This window comes from Suillus subaureus, assembly GCF_016647635.1.
Source record: "Suillus subaureus strain MN1 chromosome Unknown BJ212scaffold_1, whole genome shotgun sequence".
NCBI lineage: Eukaryota > Fungi > Basidiomycota > Agaricomycetes > Boletales > Suillaceae > Suillus > Suillus subaureus.
The window spans coordinates 660248-678637 of record NW_024538557.1 but is presented as its reverse complement, the minus strand read 5'-3'; the positions used below and the strand labels follow the sequence as shown (position 1 = coordinate 678637).

The window sequence follows — 18390 nt, the reverse complement described above, 5'->3', positions numbered from 1 at the left end:
CACCTTGCGGGGTAAGGTCATATTCAAATGTTGTGATCGTAATTATTCCCGAATATAATGCATGTTGTGCACACCCAGAGTCTGACATTCCCCACTTGCCATATGCATAACATATGTGCCAACTCTTCCAAGGCGTGAACAAAGTCTCGTCTCTGATCATGACTCGAGTATCTCTACTAAGTAATGGTATCACCGGTCACCAAAATGGCTGACACTTTTGTATGTCAACATCATCCTGTAGTTTTCCAGACTCTAGCTAGTACGTTCGCAATATATGTGTGAAATGGGGGTGTAGAAAAACCGCGTGCCATGGAGCAAGGTGAAAGTCGGCAGGGCCAGAACTCTAGTATTAAAGGCGCAACTCTAATATTACTTGTCAGCATCATCTTCTAGATTTATGAATCTGCTAGGCCTTATGCATATATGTCCTCACAGAAAAGCCTAATGGCCAGCAGCTCAGCTACTTACTAGGCTTGGCTGGCTATGGCCAGCTCATGAGATAACGATTTCGGGCCGTCAACCTGCCACCAAACACAAACACAAGTAAATACACTACGGTGACCTAATTGGCAGTGAACAGTCGCGCATACAACGGTCTCGCCGTTCAATTTCGCTGGTCTCTCTGAACTTGCCAACACGCTATCGTCCTTGGAATTGAAGCCATGGGCAACACCAGCTCGTCGTCTTCACGCGGCCATCACGACGACACCGTTGACTATGGTCATCTCGCTCCTCAGGGCGTCTACACTGGGCCCAAAGACTGGAATCATGGGATCGTCACCCAGCTCATCGTAGATCGCAGGCTTGCCCCTTTCTATCGACCTCTAGAAGATTACAATGAAAACTGGGATGATGACCAGATCATGTCAGCTAGGAGGGTCCTTCCAGATACTGACAGCGGCAATTCCGACACTCCCCCTACAAGGGTCGACTCGCGAGATTGCACAAAGCCAGCTCATCAGTCTAAGCGGCCTGGTGCATTGAAGGAGCCCTCCCGTTATCCAGAGGCTGCCATTTACAGAGGTGCTGTAGAATGTCCAATATGTTTCCTTGTGCGTTATCTCTCACGTGCGTCACGCAACCACTGAGTAACTTGTGCCTCAGTATTACCCCCCTAACATGAACCATTCAAGGTGCTGCGATCAGGCAATATGCACAGAATGTTTTGTTCAGATAAAGAGGACCGAACCTACGGCTACACATCTCGTATCTGAGCCAGCAGCATGCCCATATTGTGTGCAGGAGAATTTTGGTGTCGTATATACACCTCCTCCATGGCGTACTGGAATCGGGAGCGATGGAACGGTTCGTTTTCCTCAGACATATTCCTGATTATAACTGACGAGGTAACTTCATTTTTTGCTCATTGTTATTCAGTCACTGCCGGTATGGCCGGACATTCCCAAAGGCTTGCAGCAGAATATACCCAGTGCAGCTCAAAAACGTCGTAAGAGCTTTGGTCACGATAGTCCGGAAGTGGTCACTACAGGTAAGTGACTCATGTTCAAATGTCACATATCATCATGTCTTCCTGTGCCATAGATTCTATAAGGCCAGACTGGGAGGCTAAACTTGCCGCTGTTCGAGCTGCGGTTACGCGCCGTGCAAATAGGCGAATAATCATGCGTCAAGTAGGAGACAGACTCATCCCAGTTGGTGTGACCAGTGGCCGTGTTCATCCCCTACCGACCGGTGAGGGTCAGGACGGGGGTGAAGTAGACGGCGGTTCAAGTCGAAGAAGTCGGCGACATAGAAATAATGGTGGTCAACCGGATATTAGCCAGTTGTTGGGTCAGATGGGGCTTGGTGGCCAAGATTTGGAAGAGGTATTAGCTTTGTACCCTGATGTATTTCAACTGATATCCCTTTTCAGTTAATGGTCATGGAGGCTATGCGCCTCTCACTCTTGGAGCATGAAGAACAGCAGAGAAAAGAAGAAGAGAAGCGAAGGAAGGAAGCTGCTGCTGTTGTTTCAGGGGGGCATGCAGAGGGAGATACTCCCGGTCGGTCGAGTGAGGATCAGACGACCACAGACACAGTAGGGAACAGCACTTCCAATATCCCATTGGCCGCCCGGAGCTTGGAGTCGGGAGAGACAATAGCCGAAGCGAATCGCGGTGGTGGTCGGGCAATGACCCCTGTAGCAGGTCAACCAACCTCTTCATCTCACTCGCAGACACCCGTTGATACCAGCGCTACTCGCAGTGATGGGGCAATCTCGATTTCAGCCCACCCACAATGCCTGATACCGGGCACTTCATCCCCGATAATTGGTGATGGAACTGTTGATTCCACAACATCGGCCGTGCCCGATGGAGTAACCGAGCTTTCAAGTCAGAATGCTTCCATGTATATTGACAGCATGCAGTCATCCGCAGGGACGCCTGGTGCGACCTCCATATCGTCCTCCATTTCCAGTTCAAATACTCTAGGACAGCCATTTTATGACGCACTTCCATCTTCACCAGAATCGTCAATGGAGCAACCGTTGTTGAACACGGACTCGGTTTTAGCCAGGGCTGCCGCAAAGGCCGCTAATTGATGATCACCAATTGCGTGGTACCAGGGGGTGGTGTTAGCTATCGTGTCATTCGTCGTTTATAGATCCTGGGGGAGCATCTTTCGTAATTCTTAATGTTTGCATACTTTTTGAGCTTGACATTTCAGCCTGTTGAATACATCACACTGTATCTATCTGACATGTCATTTCATGAATTTGATTTTGTTTGCCGCTCTCATACTATGGCATAATTGCCGCGGAAGTCGACAACGGTCAACCTTCGTGGAAGATCCTAATATCATGTGGGCTAAACTCGGTGATGGCGTATACCTGGGTTCATCTATGTATCTGCGGCCCGAGGAATGATGGTGAGATGTTTCTCACTATTGCGGCGAAAGGACTTCATGGGCGGGTGCAATGAGACTCGTGTTTGCCTCATAGACGGACTGGTCACGAGTCTAGGGCTCTATATCTTGCCGGCATCTTCCCTTGTCCAGTGTACATGTCGTCTCACGGCGGGTCTGGAGAACAACCAAAGAAGTCGTCAAGCGGTACCGAAATCAATAGACATTACAAATGATGCGGTGAATGAATACGTGGCATACTGTCCAATAAGAAAGAGAGCTCAGCTCTGACGAGCAGAGATGCCGAAGGAAAATCAAAGTTACCGCCGATTTTGTTGGTCGGCCCAAATAGGTTTTCCCGCATCTGGATTGCTCTAGTTGTATAGAAATTGAATAAGACGGTTGTCACTCCACAGCATGCGGTAGAATACTAACCTGAGCATCTATTTGACGTTTTATGATTTGCTCTTGGACGAGTCTGGCTGCACGGTTTGCGTCGACCTTTCGCCGCAAATCAGGTGACATCGCCTGCGCATATGGTGAGACATGGTTCTACTGAACGCGAATGCAAAGTATGCCGTAGCCTCGGAACAATTGGAATGGTGCAGCATGGCCAACGGCGAAAGACAGGGAAAGAACTCACGGCATATGTCTGTTCAGGTGTAGGCACGGTCGCTACAAATTAAGAACAAGGCAGTGACGTTCAATCAATCAGGAGGAACAGGACAGAGTCGTCCAAAAAAAATGGGCGAATCAGATGGTGAAGGTCCCCGGGTGATGGTAGTAGAATACGAACCGCTCATCAAAAGATAACCAAGACCCATCACTGGCGCAGCGAAGTGCCGTGCATCATGTGCGTCGAAAACAGTCCACATTGCGCCGAGATCCCAACTACAATCAGCTTCTGTATTTGCCAGTTCGAGATAAGACTCACGACTGCCTCCTAGTAATGTCATCCTGAACCACGGAAAACTCATTGTGTGAGATTCTTGCGATTGGTAAGTTATCAAGTAAGGTCCGAAGGCATGGCCAGGTGCAAGCCCAGTATTTACTTATTTGTATCTTAGCATCATTGGCGCATCATACCTGGAACTCCGGGACCTGGACCACCGCACTCACACAAGTATACCCATCAACTGCCTTGGAAAACCGAGGTTGCGATATCCATCAAACAGTATCCGAGGATATGCGCCAACGAATTTGATAAGTATGCAGTGATAGTAGAGTTGGACGTTCTACAGTGAGTCGTGCTACTAGACTATGAAGTCGATGATAGTATTGATGGTTGAAAAAAGGACTATGCAGAGAGAACCTATGCTAGAGAAGGAAAGCATGACAGCGGAAAGCGGTGGCAATAAATAATGTAGAATGCAGAGAATCCGTGTACTAGCCTTCCGCTTGCAGAAAAGTCCGTATGACTTGTTGGCCGTTCAGCTTCCTCCGCTGGGACACAAAATCCATCATATCCGCAGTACTTCTGCGGCTCACCAATTCTATTCTTGCTAGTTCTTCCTCCCACGCACGCATCTCTACTTGTCCGACTTTCTCGAACAACAAGCTACCATCTGCACGAGCAGTACTTTCAGGTATTGGCGAGTGGGCTCCTTCCGAGCTTGCGCTTGAACTAGAATGACCAAGCCGTGGAGCTTCCACCCACTTCTGGTTGAAAGCACCATGAGTACCGCGTCCATTAGTGGTGGGTCCACTGTATGCAGTTTCGGGGCGCAGAGGGACAGGGTGTCGATTGTTATGATTGTGAGGAGGGTTATATCCCCGTGAATCGTACCCATGTGGCGTGTCACGGGGCCCGGCAGAAGTGTGGGGTCTGCGTATGGACTTCAGCTTGTACTTGCTTCCGGATTGTGGGGATGATACAGAAGAAAACTTGTGACTATGTCCATGTGGTATTTCATGCTCATGGCCGCCTTTAGGTGCAATGGGCGCTTTTTCTGGTACTTCGGCGACTGCAGGAGGGCTACGAGGCGGTGATGGTAGTTGAGTATTTGTATTTGGACGTTCTCGCTTTGATCGTTTGGGGGACCTAGACTTGGACTGCCCTGCGGCGGAATAGCGTGAGAGAGCCAATTGACGCTGAGCCTCGTTGGTCGAGACTACAATAATTTCTTGGTCATCAAGCTCGACCGTTTCAGCGCTCGAGTTAGGGGAGGAGACGATCAACTGAAACGCATGATTAGGCAAACAACAAGGGGAAAATATGCAATATACCTTTACGCGAATAAAAAACCTGATAGAAGCCATGCCGGTCTGAAGCGTTTCTCCAACCGTCCATCGGCTACTGGGACTGGTATCGGGCCAAGAAAATGTGAGAGTCTGACGCCAGGTTCCAGTAGAATCCCGAGTGAAGCGATGGGAAGATTCAAGATGAGCAAAAATATGTGTCGTTGTTCGTTCGCTTGTGTGAGTCACTGATGAGGTACTAGGCACTGATGATTGTTGTTGTGGCAGAAGAGGTCGCGTGTCAGATACCAAGGAAGAGGTTGAGGAAAGGTAGTGAAGATCATTGGAGGATGACGCTGCGGATGTAATGTCGTAGGAGTTCGCTGCGACAGAGTGACGATCATGAGAGTTTGATTCTTGGTTTGATGTGGGATATGAGTGTGACGATAATGTAGGGGCCGATGGTGTCAAAGTACCAGAAGGCGATGTCGGGAACTCGGAGAATTGTATTCTTCTTTCAACGACGGCAGTCGCACTGCGAATGGATACTGCTTGATCGAGTGGTTGGACGGTGACTTGTAAAGAAACGATGTCGAGGGGGCCGACGGGTTTAGTAGGTAGTATGATACGATAGCGGAGTGAAGGACCTTTAGACTTGGTGGATAGATAAGATGTTGGGGGCGGGGTTACCGGAGAATGAGGAGATACATTTCCTGGTAAGTTATGGCGGATCAAATAGAGATCATAATGTTTAAGCAAGCGAGAACCGACACCCGGAATGGGAGCGTGATTGACGACTAAACAACGTAAGAGACGAATCATTGAATGGCTGAAAGCACATACCGGCCTCGATTCGCCAACATATTCGATACTCTTGAAAGTAAAGAGCTGTGCTAGGTCCAGTAGTATGAAGTGGCATGGACAGGCGGAATGGATATTCCGCATTTCCTATATCTGCCCAGTCTTGGCTGTCTGGTTTCCTCCATAACGAGACGGAGTGCTCTACCAAAATATTGGATTGTACTGTGCCCAAGCGGCCGTGACGAAACTCATAACAGCGAACAAAGACTGTTATATCTTTGGCAGGGAGATGTTTTCCATCCTGCTCGATTTCAGTTCGGACGACTGAATGAATGGATATTAGAGGACGATATGAATTCACAGGAAGGTATACGGACCTCCTTCAAACTTGAGAGGTGTCAAGCCGAGATAGCCACTGCAGGGAAAGAAGCGGACGCCATTGTTGCCTTTTGGAGAGAGAAGTGTGAGCTTCACCATGAAGGGCGATTGGGACGACGTTGAGGTTGGTGTTGAGGTTGACTACGACGATGAGCAATTTAAAGAGTGAAAGAAAAGAGAGTGATGGAGGAAGAATTTAAAGACGCCCAGAAGCAATTGGGATAAATAAGTGGCCAATAACTGATACCAGAATTAATATTCATGACAGCGAGCGAGAAGCAAGAGCATCGCGACACGATCTCCCGATCTCTGATCCAGATCTACGGAGCACCGGCATCCTATTACTGCATATGGTATCGTCACGCCGGCTACTTGTCACACCCCTTCGTTTTAGAAACCTGCAGCTCTTTGGCAGAGCCTTCGACGACCGACCAGCCATGCCTTCGTCGTTCTACATCCCCATTCTCCTTGCGGGTATGATAATCACGGTATGTATCCTACTGCCCCAAACGTGTACCAGCTCATGCGTTGCAGGGGTCGAGTAATTCTTTGTGGACCAAGTGGCAGGTATGTTCAGCCTCGCGTTCAGAGACACAGCATTCACCTCCAGGGTAGGACATGCAATGCGTGGAGAACTGTAGCGACTCCAACCCTGCAAAGCACGTTCTTTACGAGCAGCCTGTATGGCAAACTCTGCAGATGTTCCGTCCGTAGCCCTTGTGTTTGTTTGTACCACGTTCTAAGCTAACTGTCCGAGCTAGTCGGCGAAATGCTTTGTCAGTACCCAATAGGCAGTCCGTCTATTCATATCTCACTTTTTGCATCTAGGCTTTCTCCCTGTAATTTATACGTGGCTCCGTGCACGTCAGCGTACTGCACCCGTATTTCTCCCGTCAGATTTAGAAGAAGACGTTCATGAGTCCGGCAAAATCGAGGAAACTTGTGAAGAGCTACGAGGCTGGAAAATTCTTCTTTTGTGGTTACCCGCTGCTTGCGATCTCACCGGAACAACGGTCCGTCGATCTTCTATCTTTTCCATTTCGCCTTGCAATCCGTTGGTTTTAGTCTCGTCCTCATTATCGATTAATGTGCTGACAACAAATTCCATTCGTAATGGATATTAACAGCTTATGAATGTCGGTCTCCTCTATACTCCCGTTTCCATTTATCAGATGACACGTGGAGCTCTCGTTCTTTTTGTCGGCACCCTTAGTGTCATCTTCCTACACCGTCGTTTATGGCTCTATCAGTACGTCCTTTGCTTCTCCCGTCGCATAGTCCTAACTTCGCCATAGATGGGTCTCTCTCTTGACAGTCATGGCCGGTGTCTCGCTAGTAGGATACAGCGGTTCGCTTATCAAAGACGTTGTACAACCCACCTTGCGTCTCTTGGGTACCGATCAGTCAGAGCCTGAAATCACCAAAGTCCTCGTTGGTCAGACATCTTATTACTTTTAATGGGAGTTTACACTCATCATACATAGGCGTCTTCTTCATTCTCTTCGCCCAGGTGTTGTAAGTATTTCATCATCCCTTACTTCACCGACTAAGAATAACTCCCACCTAGTACGGCAACACAGTTTGTTGTGGAAGAGAAGATCATGGCCCGTTACTCCGTGGCACCTTTGGTTGCTGTGGGCTACGAGGGTTTATTCGGTACCCTCTCCATCATCATGTGCATACCCATTCTGGCTATGCCGTCAATCGCTTCTAGTTCGCCTTTCTTTGACCTTCCTAGGGGTTGGTACCAATTGGTGAACACGCCTAGTGTCCTTTGGTCAGGGATCGCCATTGCGATTAGTATCTCCTTGTTTAACTACTTCGGCTTGAGTGTCACCAGGCATGTAAGCGCCACAGCGAGAAGTTTGACCGACACCTGCAGAACACTCTCAATCTGGCTAGTCAGCCTCGCGCTAGGCTGGGAGAAACTTCTTTTCCCCATTTCGCTGCTGCAAGTACTAGGATTCTCCTTCTTGGTGTAAGGAAGTCCTTCATATAGTTGTTACGTGGCGCTCATAAATCTTTCATATTCTAGGTATGGCACGGTACGTCTTTACTCAACGTTTTGATGATAGTGGTTGTTTAACGCGGTCTTCTAGTTCCTTTTCAATGGTTTGGTCAATCCTCCCTCTTTCCTCCACCCGCCCTTGGTTGTAGAAGAGACGGTAGGTGGCGAAGCGGAAGAAGGGGAGGCCTTACTCGCGTCACAGCATCTGGACGATACTGCTGCTCTTCCTGTTGACCTTGGTCAAAGTGGTTACGATGTTTTGCCGAAAGATGTCAGAGTTCATGCGCAAGGTGTCTCGTCAGCAGAAGATTGAGGCTTGAGGATTCATCAAGATGATATTTACACATAATACGTTGATCCATGTACATGCATTGATGCGGACGCCACATAATTGATGCGTACCGCCGTTTATTAAAGACGCCGTTCACGGACCCGCATGTGAACAAAAACTCAAGCACCATATGGTCCTCGACAGGGATCAGATGTCACGCTGCATTTATTGGATACACAGAACAATGGAACAAGGTCAAGAAAGCCTCGTGCCTTTCAAGTCTCGCAATTCCCCGAAGCGACTTTTGATCATCATCTGTAGTGATAGCGAGCTTTTGCGCCGAGAACCAAGCGGCGAATTTCGGCAATTTGCACGACTACTCTTCCCGTCTTCTCTCATATCAGTAAGAGGATGGACGTTGTAGACTGGATATGGGTTGGCTTCGACAGGTTCTTCCACCAACACGAGGCAGATCGTTAACTTATAAGTACGGTGGAGTCAAGGCTTCTCGAAGGTACGGGCGCGAACAGAAAGCGCACTATTCAACTCGAACTACTAAGCACCTTGGCAAACTCTATCACTCATTCAAAAGAGGCTTGAACCACTTATCAACGCTGCGTGTGTGCGGTGAAGGTGGCGCATGTACAAAACCGCCGAACCTGAAATCGCGCTAACCAGCGACTGAGTATATATATATACTTCCCTAGGAGGTTTACACGGAATTGTACTTAATTCGCGCGTTCGGGTAGTAGAATCACCCTAATAGCCTTGCCCGTTGATTACTGCGATAAGCATGTACGAACCGAGCCCCTTGGGAGTTTCATCGATCCCGTCGCAAGAAAGTTATTTGCATTTTACAAGGTTATACAATCGACGGACACAACGTGTTTTAAATTGGCGATCATCGTGGGTCTGAAAGTCGTACCAATTTGGTTCATGTTTCACCCGCCAGCAAAACATGTTCATGCTGTTACCAAGCTGCTAAAGTCTTTTGAGTAAGAAGACGAACCCAATGGAGGATGTTAAATATGCTTACGAGGTAGTGTGTCAACTTGAACACGAGACGACTCCTCATAAGGTCATTCAGAGGACTCGTTGTCACTGTCGCCACTAGTAGTGTCCAGAAGGGTTGCAGCTTCTAACTTCTCGATGTTCCAGCCAATCATCGATTTTGTAATGGCCAGAGCTTTCAATTGCTGTGCGATGTCGAACAACACCTCATCGCTGCAGAAGTAAAGATGTTCATATAAATACTAGCCATAATATCGGAAAATTAAAAGGACGCCGCACCTCGCAGATGCTTGGATCCAAACACAGAAGTCATCGATCCAGATTTTGTTATACACGTAATATACTTCATGATGGTCCAAAACATGTTTCATCTCCAATAAGTAACGCGTGACCATCCTTTTGCCCTTCGCCAAAATGGCTGCTACGTCATTCCGACAAGCATCGGCCATTGCGAAAGAGCGATAGAGAGGGAACGCAAGAGAACGCCGATAAGACGGCATCAAAGCTGAAGCGAGGTCATGATCGGTGAACCCCGACGTGGGGATAGACAGAGGAACGCTTTCTAAAGATACGTATGAAGGGGGATCCAGCGCTGAAAACGCAGGTATGAGTGAGCATATGGTCCAGGCGCTTTCAGGGGTGGGGTCGTGCTGTGTCGTGCGCCTGTCATAGGCATATGCGAATAACAAGGTTAACAGTGTCAGATACAAGTTTCGCTGCTGTGATTTTGTAGGTAGGTCTGTCATAATATGCTCAGTGTCCATATGAAATAAAGCGGAAACATCCCTCACATTCTTTGCGCGGTAAATGGAGCATCGTCATATTCTCGCTCTCGGTGAATATACATTCAGCATTTCTAAGCTCGGGGTCTTCCCAGGCAAGAAGTTCTTGAATGCACTCATCATCCACATAGTCCGCCCTAAAGGAGGGGGCAGATGAGCGATCAATTTGATGTGTTGTTCAGGGATCCTACATATAATGCTCCTCATCCCATTTCACTTCTTCATGTTGCAATCTTTTCGCTCGTCGTTCTTCTGGTAAGCAACTTTCAGCATCACTCCCAAGTTCATTGACATCATTTTCTGTGTGAGCAACGTGGGTGAAGTATCCTGTGTACATATCCAAGAACCCATAATATCTCTTCGTGGATAGTTGTAATGGAGAAGAGGATTCTGCAATAGTCTGGGGAAACTGCCAGTCGTTTTCAGCAGCTGGGAGATGGTTTGACGACATTTATTGAAGTGTGAAGTCATCGCACGCACCTTCCAATATTTCCCGTTGTTCAAGCGAGATTGCATCAGTTAAATCCACAAGTTCTTCCAGCTCGCTTTGTGGTGAAGTCTCAGACCCGATAACTTCTATAGCCGGTTGTTTTGGAACTTCGACATGACGAGGAGCCAGTAGCTTTGCTAGTAAATCCAAGTCAGGAAATTCTTGTCCCTTCGTCTCTTTAGTCAGTGTGACCGTTAAATATCCACTGCTTGGATCATAGGTTGCAGAGGATTGGTCGTCGTCGAGGACTGAATGAGGAAAATTTATACGAAGAAAATAAGGGTTGATGTGAACGGTCAACAAAGTCTCATCAACATTGATCTCCACATCAGAGGCCTACTTCGGGGATTTCATTGATCAGGCTTGGGACCATAAGTGCTGCGCAGACGTACTCTCACCGATGGGCAGTAAATTGATACTGCCACTGCTTCAAGTGTTTGGGTACAGTAAAACCGTGGGGTTATCATATTGCGATGACCGAAGTTGACTAGGTTGAAGACCGAGATGAAATGGCTGTTCAGGTTTCGTGAAAAACCCAGTAAATATATATCCGATCCTAGGATTTGATCTAGTAGACGGAATGACTGTCTTTCTTAGACTACTGGAGACCAGATTTGATGCGATAACGACGAAATCAAACCAAGTTTCAGAATCATCCACACGGTGCGATGACTCGGACTTGTCATTTGTAGGACCGAAGCAGTAACCACATACTACTACTTATACTTCAGCCTGAGGCTGAACGGTGGATGCTCCAATCACCATAGCCCTCGAGACTAAAATGGACCCTCAGGTAGTCTTCATTTGGCATTGCATGGTAGGCTTAGACGCTAATGTTATTTGCTTGTAGAAATTTACAGCGTATCCATCGCTCGCCGCTGTAGAACAGCTCATCATTCGCGAGAAGAGAGGCAACTGCGTCCCAATATTTATTCAGCTTCCTGCAGACCTTATTACACCATGCATGGCGTATCTCCGAATAGCCAAAGACTCCAAGTACAGCTTCCTGCTGGAGTCGGTTATTGCGGGAGAGAACATTGCCAGATACAGTTTTGTCGGCGCAGGTAGGGTACCCACCCGATGTTACTAGCTTTCAATTGACGCACATTAGACCCACTGAAGGTCATAAAAACTGGACCAAAGGAGGAACTTCAGGGAGATCCACTTTCTGCTCTACAACGGGAGCTCGCCGTTCACCAATATGTGAAAATTCCTGAAATACCAACTTTCACCGGAGGCGCAATTGGATACGTGTCCTATGAATGTATACAGTACTTCGAGCCCAAGACTGCTCGAGAACTCAGTGATCCTTTATCTATCCCGGAGTCTTTGTTTATGCTTTGCGACACCCTCCTCGTTTACGATCACCTATTCCAGTCCATCAAGATCGTCTCTCATGTCTTCTATCCCAAAGACGCCGGCACCACGAACCTTCCATTCGTATATCAAACTGCTCAGTCGAAAATCCGTCGGCTAGCAAAAGTACTTCTGAGTAACACAACTCCAGAAGTACTGCAGCCTCCAATTACGTTAGGAAATCAAGCCGTGTCCAACATAGGCAAGGAAGGTTACGAGTCATTTGTGACCAAGCTCAAGGAGCGCATTGTTGCCGGTGATATCATCCAAGCAGTTCCATCTCAACGCCTTGCCCGTCCAACAAATTTACACCCTTTTAATGCATACAGACATCTTCGCCAGGTCAACCCTAGCCCCTATATGTTCTATTTGGACTGTGGAGAGCTACAAATAGTCGGCGCCAGTCCGGAGACTCTTTGTAAAGTGGAAGAAAACAAGGTCTACAACCATGCCATTGCTGGAACCGTCAAGAGAGGAAAGACTCCAGCAGGTTAGTTTTATTGTTTGTACTGGGAAAGCTATCTTGACACCTTCTGCAGAGGACGACAAGCTTTGCAAACAGCTCCTTTCATCTGAAAAGGACCGGGCGGAACACATCATGCTTGTTGATCTCGCCAGAAACGACGTCAATCGGGTTTGCAAGGCAGAGACCGTGAAAGTCGATCATCTTATGGCGGTGCAGAAATTCAGTCACGTCATTCATTTGACGTCCCAAGTTTCGGGAATGCTGAGGGACGGGTTGACAAGGTACTTCACCGATGATCGTGTTCTCGGCAACTGCCAACAGTTTTTAACAGGTTCGATGCTTTCCGCTCCATATTCCCCGCGGGAACTGTATCGGGAGCTCCTAAGATCAAAGCCGTCGAACTGGTTGCCGAACTAGAGGGTGAACGGAGGGGAGTTTATGCCGGTGGCGTCGGACGTTTCGACTTCGCCGATGATGCAATGGACACATGCATTGCCATTCGTACAATGACATTCATGGATGGGGTCGCCTACTTGCAGGCAGGTGGAGGCATCGTTTTTGACAGCGTGGAAGAAGAGGAGTATGTAGAGAGTATTAACAAACTGGGGGGTAATCTACGAGCACTGAGTGATGCAGAGAGTAAGTCTTGTTACTAAATTGTGGTGTCGTGTTTACTGAAGGAGGATACAGAATACTGGAGTGAGGTTCAAGCGTCATATTCATAACAACGTTGAACGCACGTAGTAAAACTAATCTCTGTCAGCTACATATCGCGTAGTACCTCGTTCTTGGGCACGCATGTATCGAGATTGTCGTAGCTCTTTACTCTGCTCTTCTCTGTCTCGCAAAACTCTCCCTTCTCTTCCGGCTATGCTGAGAACACCTGCGATTAACTCTGCTGCTCGAGGGCTCTCGTCATTCGCAGGAATGGCATACATGACCACGCGAGGATCGACGTTCGAGTCGACAATGCCAATGGTAGGAATATGTTGTATTGCGCACTCGCGGATGGCGTGGATATTTGCCAGGGGGTTTAGGAAGATGACCAGGTCGGGTGTGACACGCTGCTCTTTTGCGACGTCAGACCCAAACAGCTGCAGTTTGTTCGTAAGTGTGCCAGGCAGCCATCTTTCACCAACATGGAAAGCCTGCGGTCCAATCCTCTCTGCAGCTTTGCGCACAACAGCGCGCAGATCTGGACGAGTGCCCACGAAGACAACTGTGCCATCCCTTGCAACGATAGCGCGAGTGAGGTTCGCAGCCCTCCGCAACAGTGGGAGGGTCGAGTCTAGGTCAATTATGGTGATACCGGCGCGAACGCCGTACGCGTAGGGCATGAAATTTGGATTGAGCAAAGATTTAGCGTGCCCAAAATGTGCGCCGGCAGCTATTAGTGCGGATAATGTTGCTTCAGACGGAGCGAGAGGCCGGTGCAACTGGTGGTGGGGTTGGAAAGCGTTATCTCGCGTCACATTGGAGCCATGCTTGCTGAATAAATCGACTACACAAGATAATAAGCAAAAATTAGTCTCTCACACGAAGAAAGACACTCACCGAGCATTTTGAAACGTATCCGGCGGTCTTGCAACAGCTGCCAATCATCTGGTGACTGCAGAGGAAATGGTTGTTCACTAGAAGTGAATACATTCGTCTATGCTGTAGAGCCGAAAGCTGGCTTCTACGCATACATCTTGTGGCAGAAAGCCATGGTCTTAGACCTGCCTTGGTAGACATGTCGAAGAATGGATCGTGCTGGTGGCAGTGCAAAATTTGATACCACTGGTCAGGCTGCTTACTTCAGCTGCGCAATCGATTTTTTTCGATTGCTCTTCTGCCCATCACCATCATCCGGCTCATCTCTCTCCTTACTTTTCGTTTATCTCTTTAAAAAATGGAAGACGCATTTGACGGCGCTATTGGCATCGATCTCGGCACTACATACTCGTGAGTACCCACAATTCCCCATGGTCATTCTATTTACACCGTTTCTTAGCTGTGTGGGTGTATGGCAAAATGATCGAGTTGAAATTATCGCCAACGATCGTAAGTTTCTGTGTTGTACGGCGAATTCGCACATTTATCTGTGTGCGCTCTGCAGAGGGTAACCGGACAACTCCTTCATATGTCGCATTCTCTGCGGAGGAGCGTCTAATCGGTGATGCTGCAAAAAATCAGGCTGCTATGAACCCCCGCAACACAGTCTTTGATGCCAAGCGTCTCATCGGCCGTCGTTTTGAGTGAGTGTCTCATGAAGTGTCCATCGATGGCCCTGATAACATGCGAAAAATTTAGTGATCCCGACGTCAAGAAGGTTGGTATGAGGATCCATAACTGAAATGAGATGCTAAATATGTCACTCCAGGACATGACTCACTGGCCCTTTGAGGTCGTAGAGAAGGAGGGTTCACCTTTGATTAAGGTTAACTACCTTGGCGAGGAGAAGGTTTTCAGCCCCCAGGAGATCTCGTCGATGGTTCTCACTAAAATGAAAGAGATTTCGGAGGCAAAACTCGGCAAGACTGTCGCCAAGGCCGTTGTCACGTGAGTTATTCTTTTAGTACCATCTGTGAATTTGTTCCGAGATGCGAATGAACAGCGTCCCCGCCTACTTCAACGACTCACAACGTTTGGCAACCAAAGATGCTGGAACTATCGCTGGCCTTGACGTTCTCCGTATTATTAACGAGCCCACTGCCGCTGCCATTGCATACGGTTTGGATCGTCAATCGAAAGCGGAGAAAAACGTTTTGATCTTCGATCTTGGTGGTGGAACTTTCGATGTCTCGTTGCTCAACATCAGCGGTGGTGTCTTCGCAGTTAAGGCCACCGCAGGTGACACTCACTTGGGTGGTGAGGATTTCGACAACACCCTCTTGGAACACTTCAAGAATGAGTTCAAGAGGAAGACAAAGCACGATATCTCTGAGGACCCCCGTGCGCTCAGACGACTCAGAAGTGCTTGCGAGCGTGCCAAGCGCACCCTCTCGAGTGTCACCCAGACCACCGTTGAGGTTGACTCGCTGTACCAGGTTAGCATGTCATGTGCGAACTCGAAGCTGGATTTTATCTGATGCATCCACAACTAGGGTGAGGACTTCTCTGCCAACATCACTCGTGCCCGTTTCGAGGAGATCAATGCTGCTATGTTCAAATCAACCATTGAACCCGTCGAGAAGGTGCTCAAGGATGCCAAAATGCCTCGTGAGAAGGTCGATGATATCGTCCTCGTCGGTGGATCCACTCGTATCCCCAAGATCCAATCTCTCGTATCGGAGTACTTCGGTGGACGCCAGCTGAATAAGTCAATTAACCCCGATGAGGCTGTTGCCTACGGTGCCGCTGTCCAGGCTGCTGTTCTCACTGGCCAGACCTCAGAAAAGACTGCGGACCTTCTTCTTCTTGACGTGGCTCCTCTCTCGCTTGGTGTTGCTATGCAGGGCGATGTCTTCGGTGTCGTTGTCCCCCGTAACACTCCCATTCCCACCAACAAGTCACGGACATTCACGACTGTTGAGGACAACCAGACAACTGTCACCTTCCCTGTGTAAGGCGCACACTAATATATCTCAACGTTACGCTGACGTTTTAACCTCCAGGTATGAGGGTGAACGCACCCAGTGCCGTGATAACCGTCTGCTTGGTGAATTCGAGCTGACTGGTATCCCTCCTATGCCTCGTGGACAGGCCGAGCTTGTTACCACCTTCGAGGTTGATGCCAACGGTCTTCTTAAGGTCTCCGCACAAGATCGTGCTTCTGGCCGCAAGGCATCTATCAGTCAGTGGCGGTCTTCAGATTTTTTCTGCAACTAACACTTTTGTTCAGGCATCACCAACTCCGTTGGTCGTCTATCATCGGCCGAGATTGACCAGATGATCAAGGACGCTGAGCAATTCAAGCAGGCTGACAAGGAGTTCTCTTCACGTCACGAGGCCAAGTCCGACCTGGAGGCTTACATCCACCAGGTCGAGGGCACTATCACCTCACCTGAGATCGGCATGAAGCTCAAGCGTGGTGCCAAGTCCCAGGTCGAGACTGAGCTTGCCCGCGCACTCGAAAAGCTTGAGATTGAGGACTCAACAGCAGATGAGTTGAGAAAGTCGCAGCTTGCCATCAAGCGGGCACTTCAAAAGGCAACTGCTGGCATCCGGTGATTGATAATGATTTTGATGCGTATTATGCAAGATAGAGCAGCGTAGTATTTCCATCATGTTGTCTGTTATTCTTCCTGTTTTGCATACCAAAATTTGGCGTTGTATTCGCAATGCATTTTTCTTCGTATCCATACTACATTATGTCTGGCATGGGATGGCAAACTGATAATATGGTATGTGTATCACTAGAACGTCATGATGTGGTGGTAGCTGCTTTGTGAATACGCAACCCGACCTCGAGTACCCATAGTTCTTCGTCAGCACCGTCACACAGAGCCTTATCGGCTTCTGCAAAAGCGAGAGCACACTTTGCTTTTTGTCGTGCAGGCAGCGTTGGGTGCAGAATGATTGTGTCATGAAGCTACAACAATGTTAGACAAGTTCAACTGCTTTGATAGATCACTAGCCTGTGAAAGAGTTTGTGATGCTGAGTATCCTTCTCGCATGATGTCCTTAACCTTTTTCTGGACGGCATTGAAACCCTTTAGTTTCCTGTTTGCGGGCAAGTCATCGACATCCATGTCCTCGACGACGGGAACACCGAGAGTCCTCGCAAAATCGTTTATTACAGCAGTTGGGACAACACCTGCTATCTCCTGGATGTCGTGAGGCGTGATTGGCACCGGAGGGTTGGTGGAGGAAGATAATCGAGATGCAGATTGCAAATATGTAATAGAACGACGTAGGTCACCACCAGAGGTCTCGATCAGGGTGGAAATGACATCGGGATCAACGTCAATTTTCTCTGCACTTGCGATGTAAGAGAGTCGGGATGAAGTAGATGTCGAATCAAGAGGCGTGAAACGAAATTTTGAACATCGAGACGCGAGAGGTTCGATGATTCTTGTAGCAGTCAGTAGCTGCAAGGAGAAACAGAAGTGCTCTCACCTTGTCACATAATTGCAAACAAGACAGAAACGAGTTATCCGGGAGTAGGTTTCCATTATACGTCGTAATGCACCTTGCGCATCTTGTGTCATGGAATCTGCTTCGTCGAGAATGATGATTTTATATGGCGGACAGGGATAGACATTCCCATCTGATGCCATTGCCTGTGCTCGGGGTGTTTGACGGGCGAATGATTTGATTTTCTCTCTGACTATACTGATGCCTCTCTCGTCTGATGCATTGAGCTCGAGGACTCGGTTTCGAAAGTTATCGGGTCTGGCAGAATAGTGAGTTTGGGCAAATCAAAATGACATCAGCCGCACCCAAAGAGTTGCCTTGCAAGCGCGAGGATGGTGGATGTTTTACCAGTTCCGGGGGGTCCATAGAACAGCATGTGAGGGAGCTACATTGCATGAGGAAGAATCATGTCATAAGTGAGAAAGGCTTGCATACATTCGTCGAGACCAGTGTTTTCCGCAGTACTGCGACTGTATGCTCCTGTGCTGAGACATCATCTATGGTCTTTGGTCGACTGCATGTAATGAGAGAAGCCTCACACGAAGTAAAGAGAACACACTGACTATTTTTCTACCCACGGTTGATGTGCTGGGTCTACAGAATGCTTCGACGCTGTTGATGTTGACTTTGCTTGAAAAAACTCCATCCTTGAACAAGTTTTGGATGTTCTTTAGAAATTGTCTCCTCAAATCTCAAGCACGCGGAGCGAGATGAAGCGCGTCAGAAACGCGTGACTGTCACGTCACG

General features: G+C 48.2%; 10 protein-coding genes across 10 annotated transcripts; 5 read left to right on the top strand and 5 right to left on the bottom strand.

The window, feature by feature from the left end:
* Positions 1-398: 398 nt before the first annotated feature.
* On the top strand, positions 399-2744 carry BJ212DRAFT_1309523 (uncharacterized protein). Its single transcript, XM_041333940.1, has 7 exons — positions 399-447; positions 487-1052; positions 1105-1305; positions 1378-1489; positions 1543-1826; positions 1874-2387; positions 2438-2744. Exons 2-7 carry the CDS (start codon positions 663-665, stop codon positions 2446-2448), a joined length of 1512 nt encoding a protein of 503 aa, XP_041199807.1. The 5' UTR covers positions 399-447; positions 487-662; the 3' UTR covers positions 2449-2744.
* BJ212DRAFT_1309518 (uncharacterized protein) lies at positions 2745-3509 on the top strand. The gene is made up of 3 exons (XM_041333939.1): positions 2745-3218; positions 3280-3372; positions 3488-3509. Exon 1 carries the CDS (start codon positions 2863-2865, stop codon positions 3133-3135), a length of 273 nt encoding a protein of 90 aa, XP_041199806.1. The 5' UTR covers positions 2745-2862; the 3' UTR covers positions 3136-3218; positions 3280-3372; positions 3488-3509.
* BJ212DRAFT_1257094 (uncharacterized protein) lies at positions 3165-3821 on the bottom strand (the record flags this gene model as incomplete). The annotated part of the gene is made up of 5 exons (XM_041329833.1): positions 3165-3218; positions 3280-3372; positions 3488-3519; positions 3641-3670; positions 3779-3821. 5 exons carry the CDS (start codon positions 3819-3821, stop codon positions 3165-3167), a joined length of 252 nt encoding a protein of 83 aa, XP_041199805.1.
* A 409-nt stretch (positions 3822-4230) lies between these two features.
* BJ212DRAFT_1257978 (uncharacterized protein) lies at positions 4231-6300 on the bottom strand (the record flags this gene model as incomplete). The annotated part of the gene is made up of 4 exons (XM_041329905.1): positions 4231-5022; positions 5071-5819; positions 5866-6147; positions 6201-6300. The coding sequence occupies 4 exons, from the start codon at positions 6298-6300 to the stop codon at positions 4231-4233; spliced, it is 1923 nt and encodes a 640-aa protein (XP_041199804.1).
* A 168-nt stretch (positions 6301-6468) lies between these two features.
* On the top strand, positions 6469-8643 carry BJ212DRAFT_1309485 (uncharacterized protein). The gene is given in 10 exon segments (XM_041333938.1): positions 6469-6634; positions 6639-6689; positions 6736-6768; positions 6817-6907; positions 7030-7214; positions 7329-7450; positions 7497-7636; positions 7686-7716; positions 7769-8177; positions 8301-8643. The coding sequence occupies 9 exon segments, from the start codon at positions 6639-6641 to the stop codon at positions 8520-8522; spliced, it is 1284 nt and encodes a 427-aa protein (XP_041199803.1). The 5' UTR covers positions 6469-6634; the 3' UTR covers positions 8523-8643.
* A 511-nt stretch (positions 8644-9154) lies between these two features.
* Positions 9155-11443, bottom strand: BJ212DRAFT_1309469 (SHQ1 protein-domain-containing protein). Its single transcript, XM_041333937.1, has 7 exons — positions 11156-11443; positions 10754-11099; positions 10465-10702; positions 10283-10410; positions 9771-10230; positions 9517-9704; positions 9155-9461 (listed from the first exon to the last, which is right to left on the bottom strand). Exons 1-6 carry the CDS (start codon positions 11228-11230, stop codon positions 9560-9562), a joined length of 1392 nt encoding a protein of 463 aa, XP_041199802.1. The 5' UTR covers positions 11231-11443; the 3' UTR covers positions 9155-9461; positions 9517-9559.
* A 90-nt stretch (positions 11444-11533) lies between these two features.
* BJ212DRAFT_1309465 (ADC synthase) lies at positions 11534-13586 on the top strand. Its single transcript, XM_041333936.1, has 5 exons — positions 11534-11827; positions 11875-12609; positions 12659-12866; positions 12917-13259; positions 13326-13586. The coding sequence occupies exons 1-4, from the start codon at positions 11728-11730 to the stop codon at positions 13239-13241; spliced, it is 1368 nt and encodes a 455-aa protein (XP_041199801.1). The 5' UTR covers positions 11534-11727; the 3' UTR covers positions 13242-13259; positions 13326-13586.
* Positions 13335-14319, bottom strand: BJ212DRAFT_1443157 (ribosomal protein S2, flavodoxin-like domain-containing protein; the record flags this gene model as incomplete). The annotated part of the gene is made up of 3 exons (XM_041337781.1): positions 13335-14086; positions 14140-14194; positions 14218-14319. 3 exons carry the CDS (start codon positions 14317-14319, stop codon positions 13335-13337), a joined length of 909 nt encoding a protein of 302 aa, XP_041199800.1.
* A 94-nt stretch (positions 14320-14413) lies between these two features.
* Positions 14414-16880, top strand: BJ212DRAFT_1309458 (heat shock protein 70 family). The gene is made up of 9 exons (XM_041333935.1): positions 14414-14529; positions 14579-14628; positions 14684-14822; positions 14878-14896; positions 14948-15126; positions 15182-15614; positions 15672-16129; positions 16182-16360; positions 16409-16880. Exons 1-9 carry the CDS (start codon positions 14477-14479, stop codon positions 16735-16737), a joined length of 1839 nt encoding a protein of 612 aa, XP_041199799.1. The 5' UTR covers positions 14414-14476; the 3' UTR covers positions 16738-16880.
* On the bottom strand, positions 16834-18373 carry BJ212DRAFT_18313 (P-loop containing nucleoside triphosphate hydrolase protein). Its single transcript, XM_041342579.1, has 6 exons — positions 18207-18373; positions 18079-18157; positions 17949-18028; positions 17626-17901; positions 17145-17580; positions 16834-17098 (listed from the first exon to the last, which is right to left on the bottom strand). Exons 1-6 carry the CDS (start codon positions 18287-18289, stop codon positions 16931-16933), a joined length of 1122 nt encoding a protein of 373 aa, XP_041199798.1. The 5' UTR covers positions 18290-18373; the 3' UTR covers positions 16834-16930.
* Between the last annotated feature and the right edge of the window lie 17 nt (positions 18374-18390).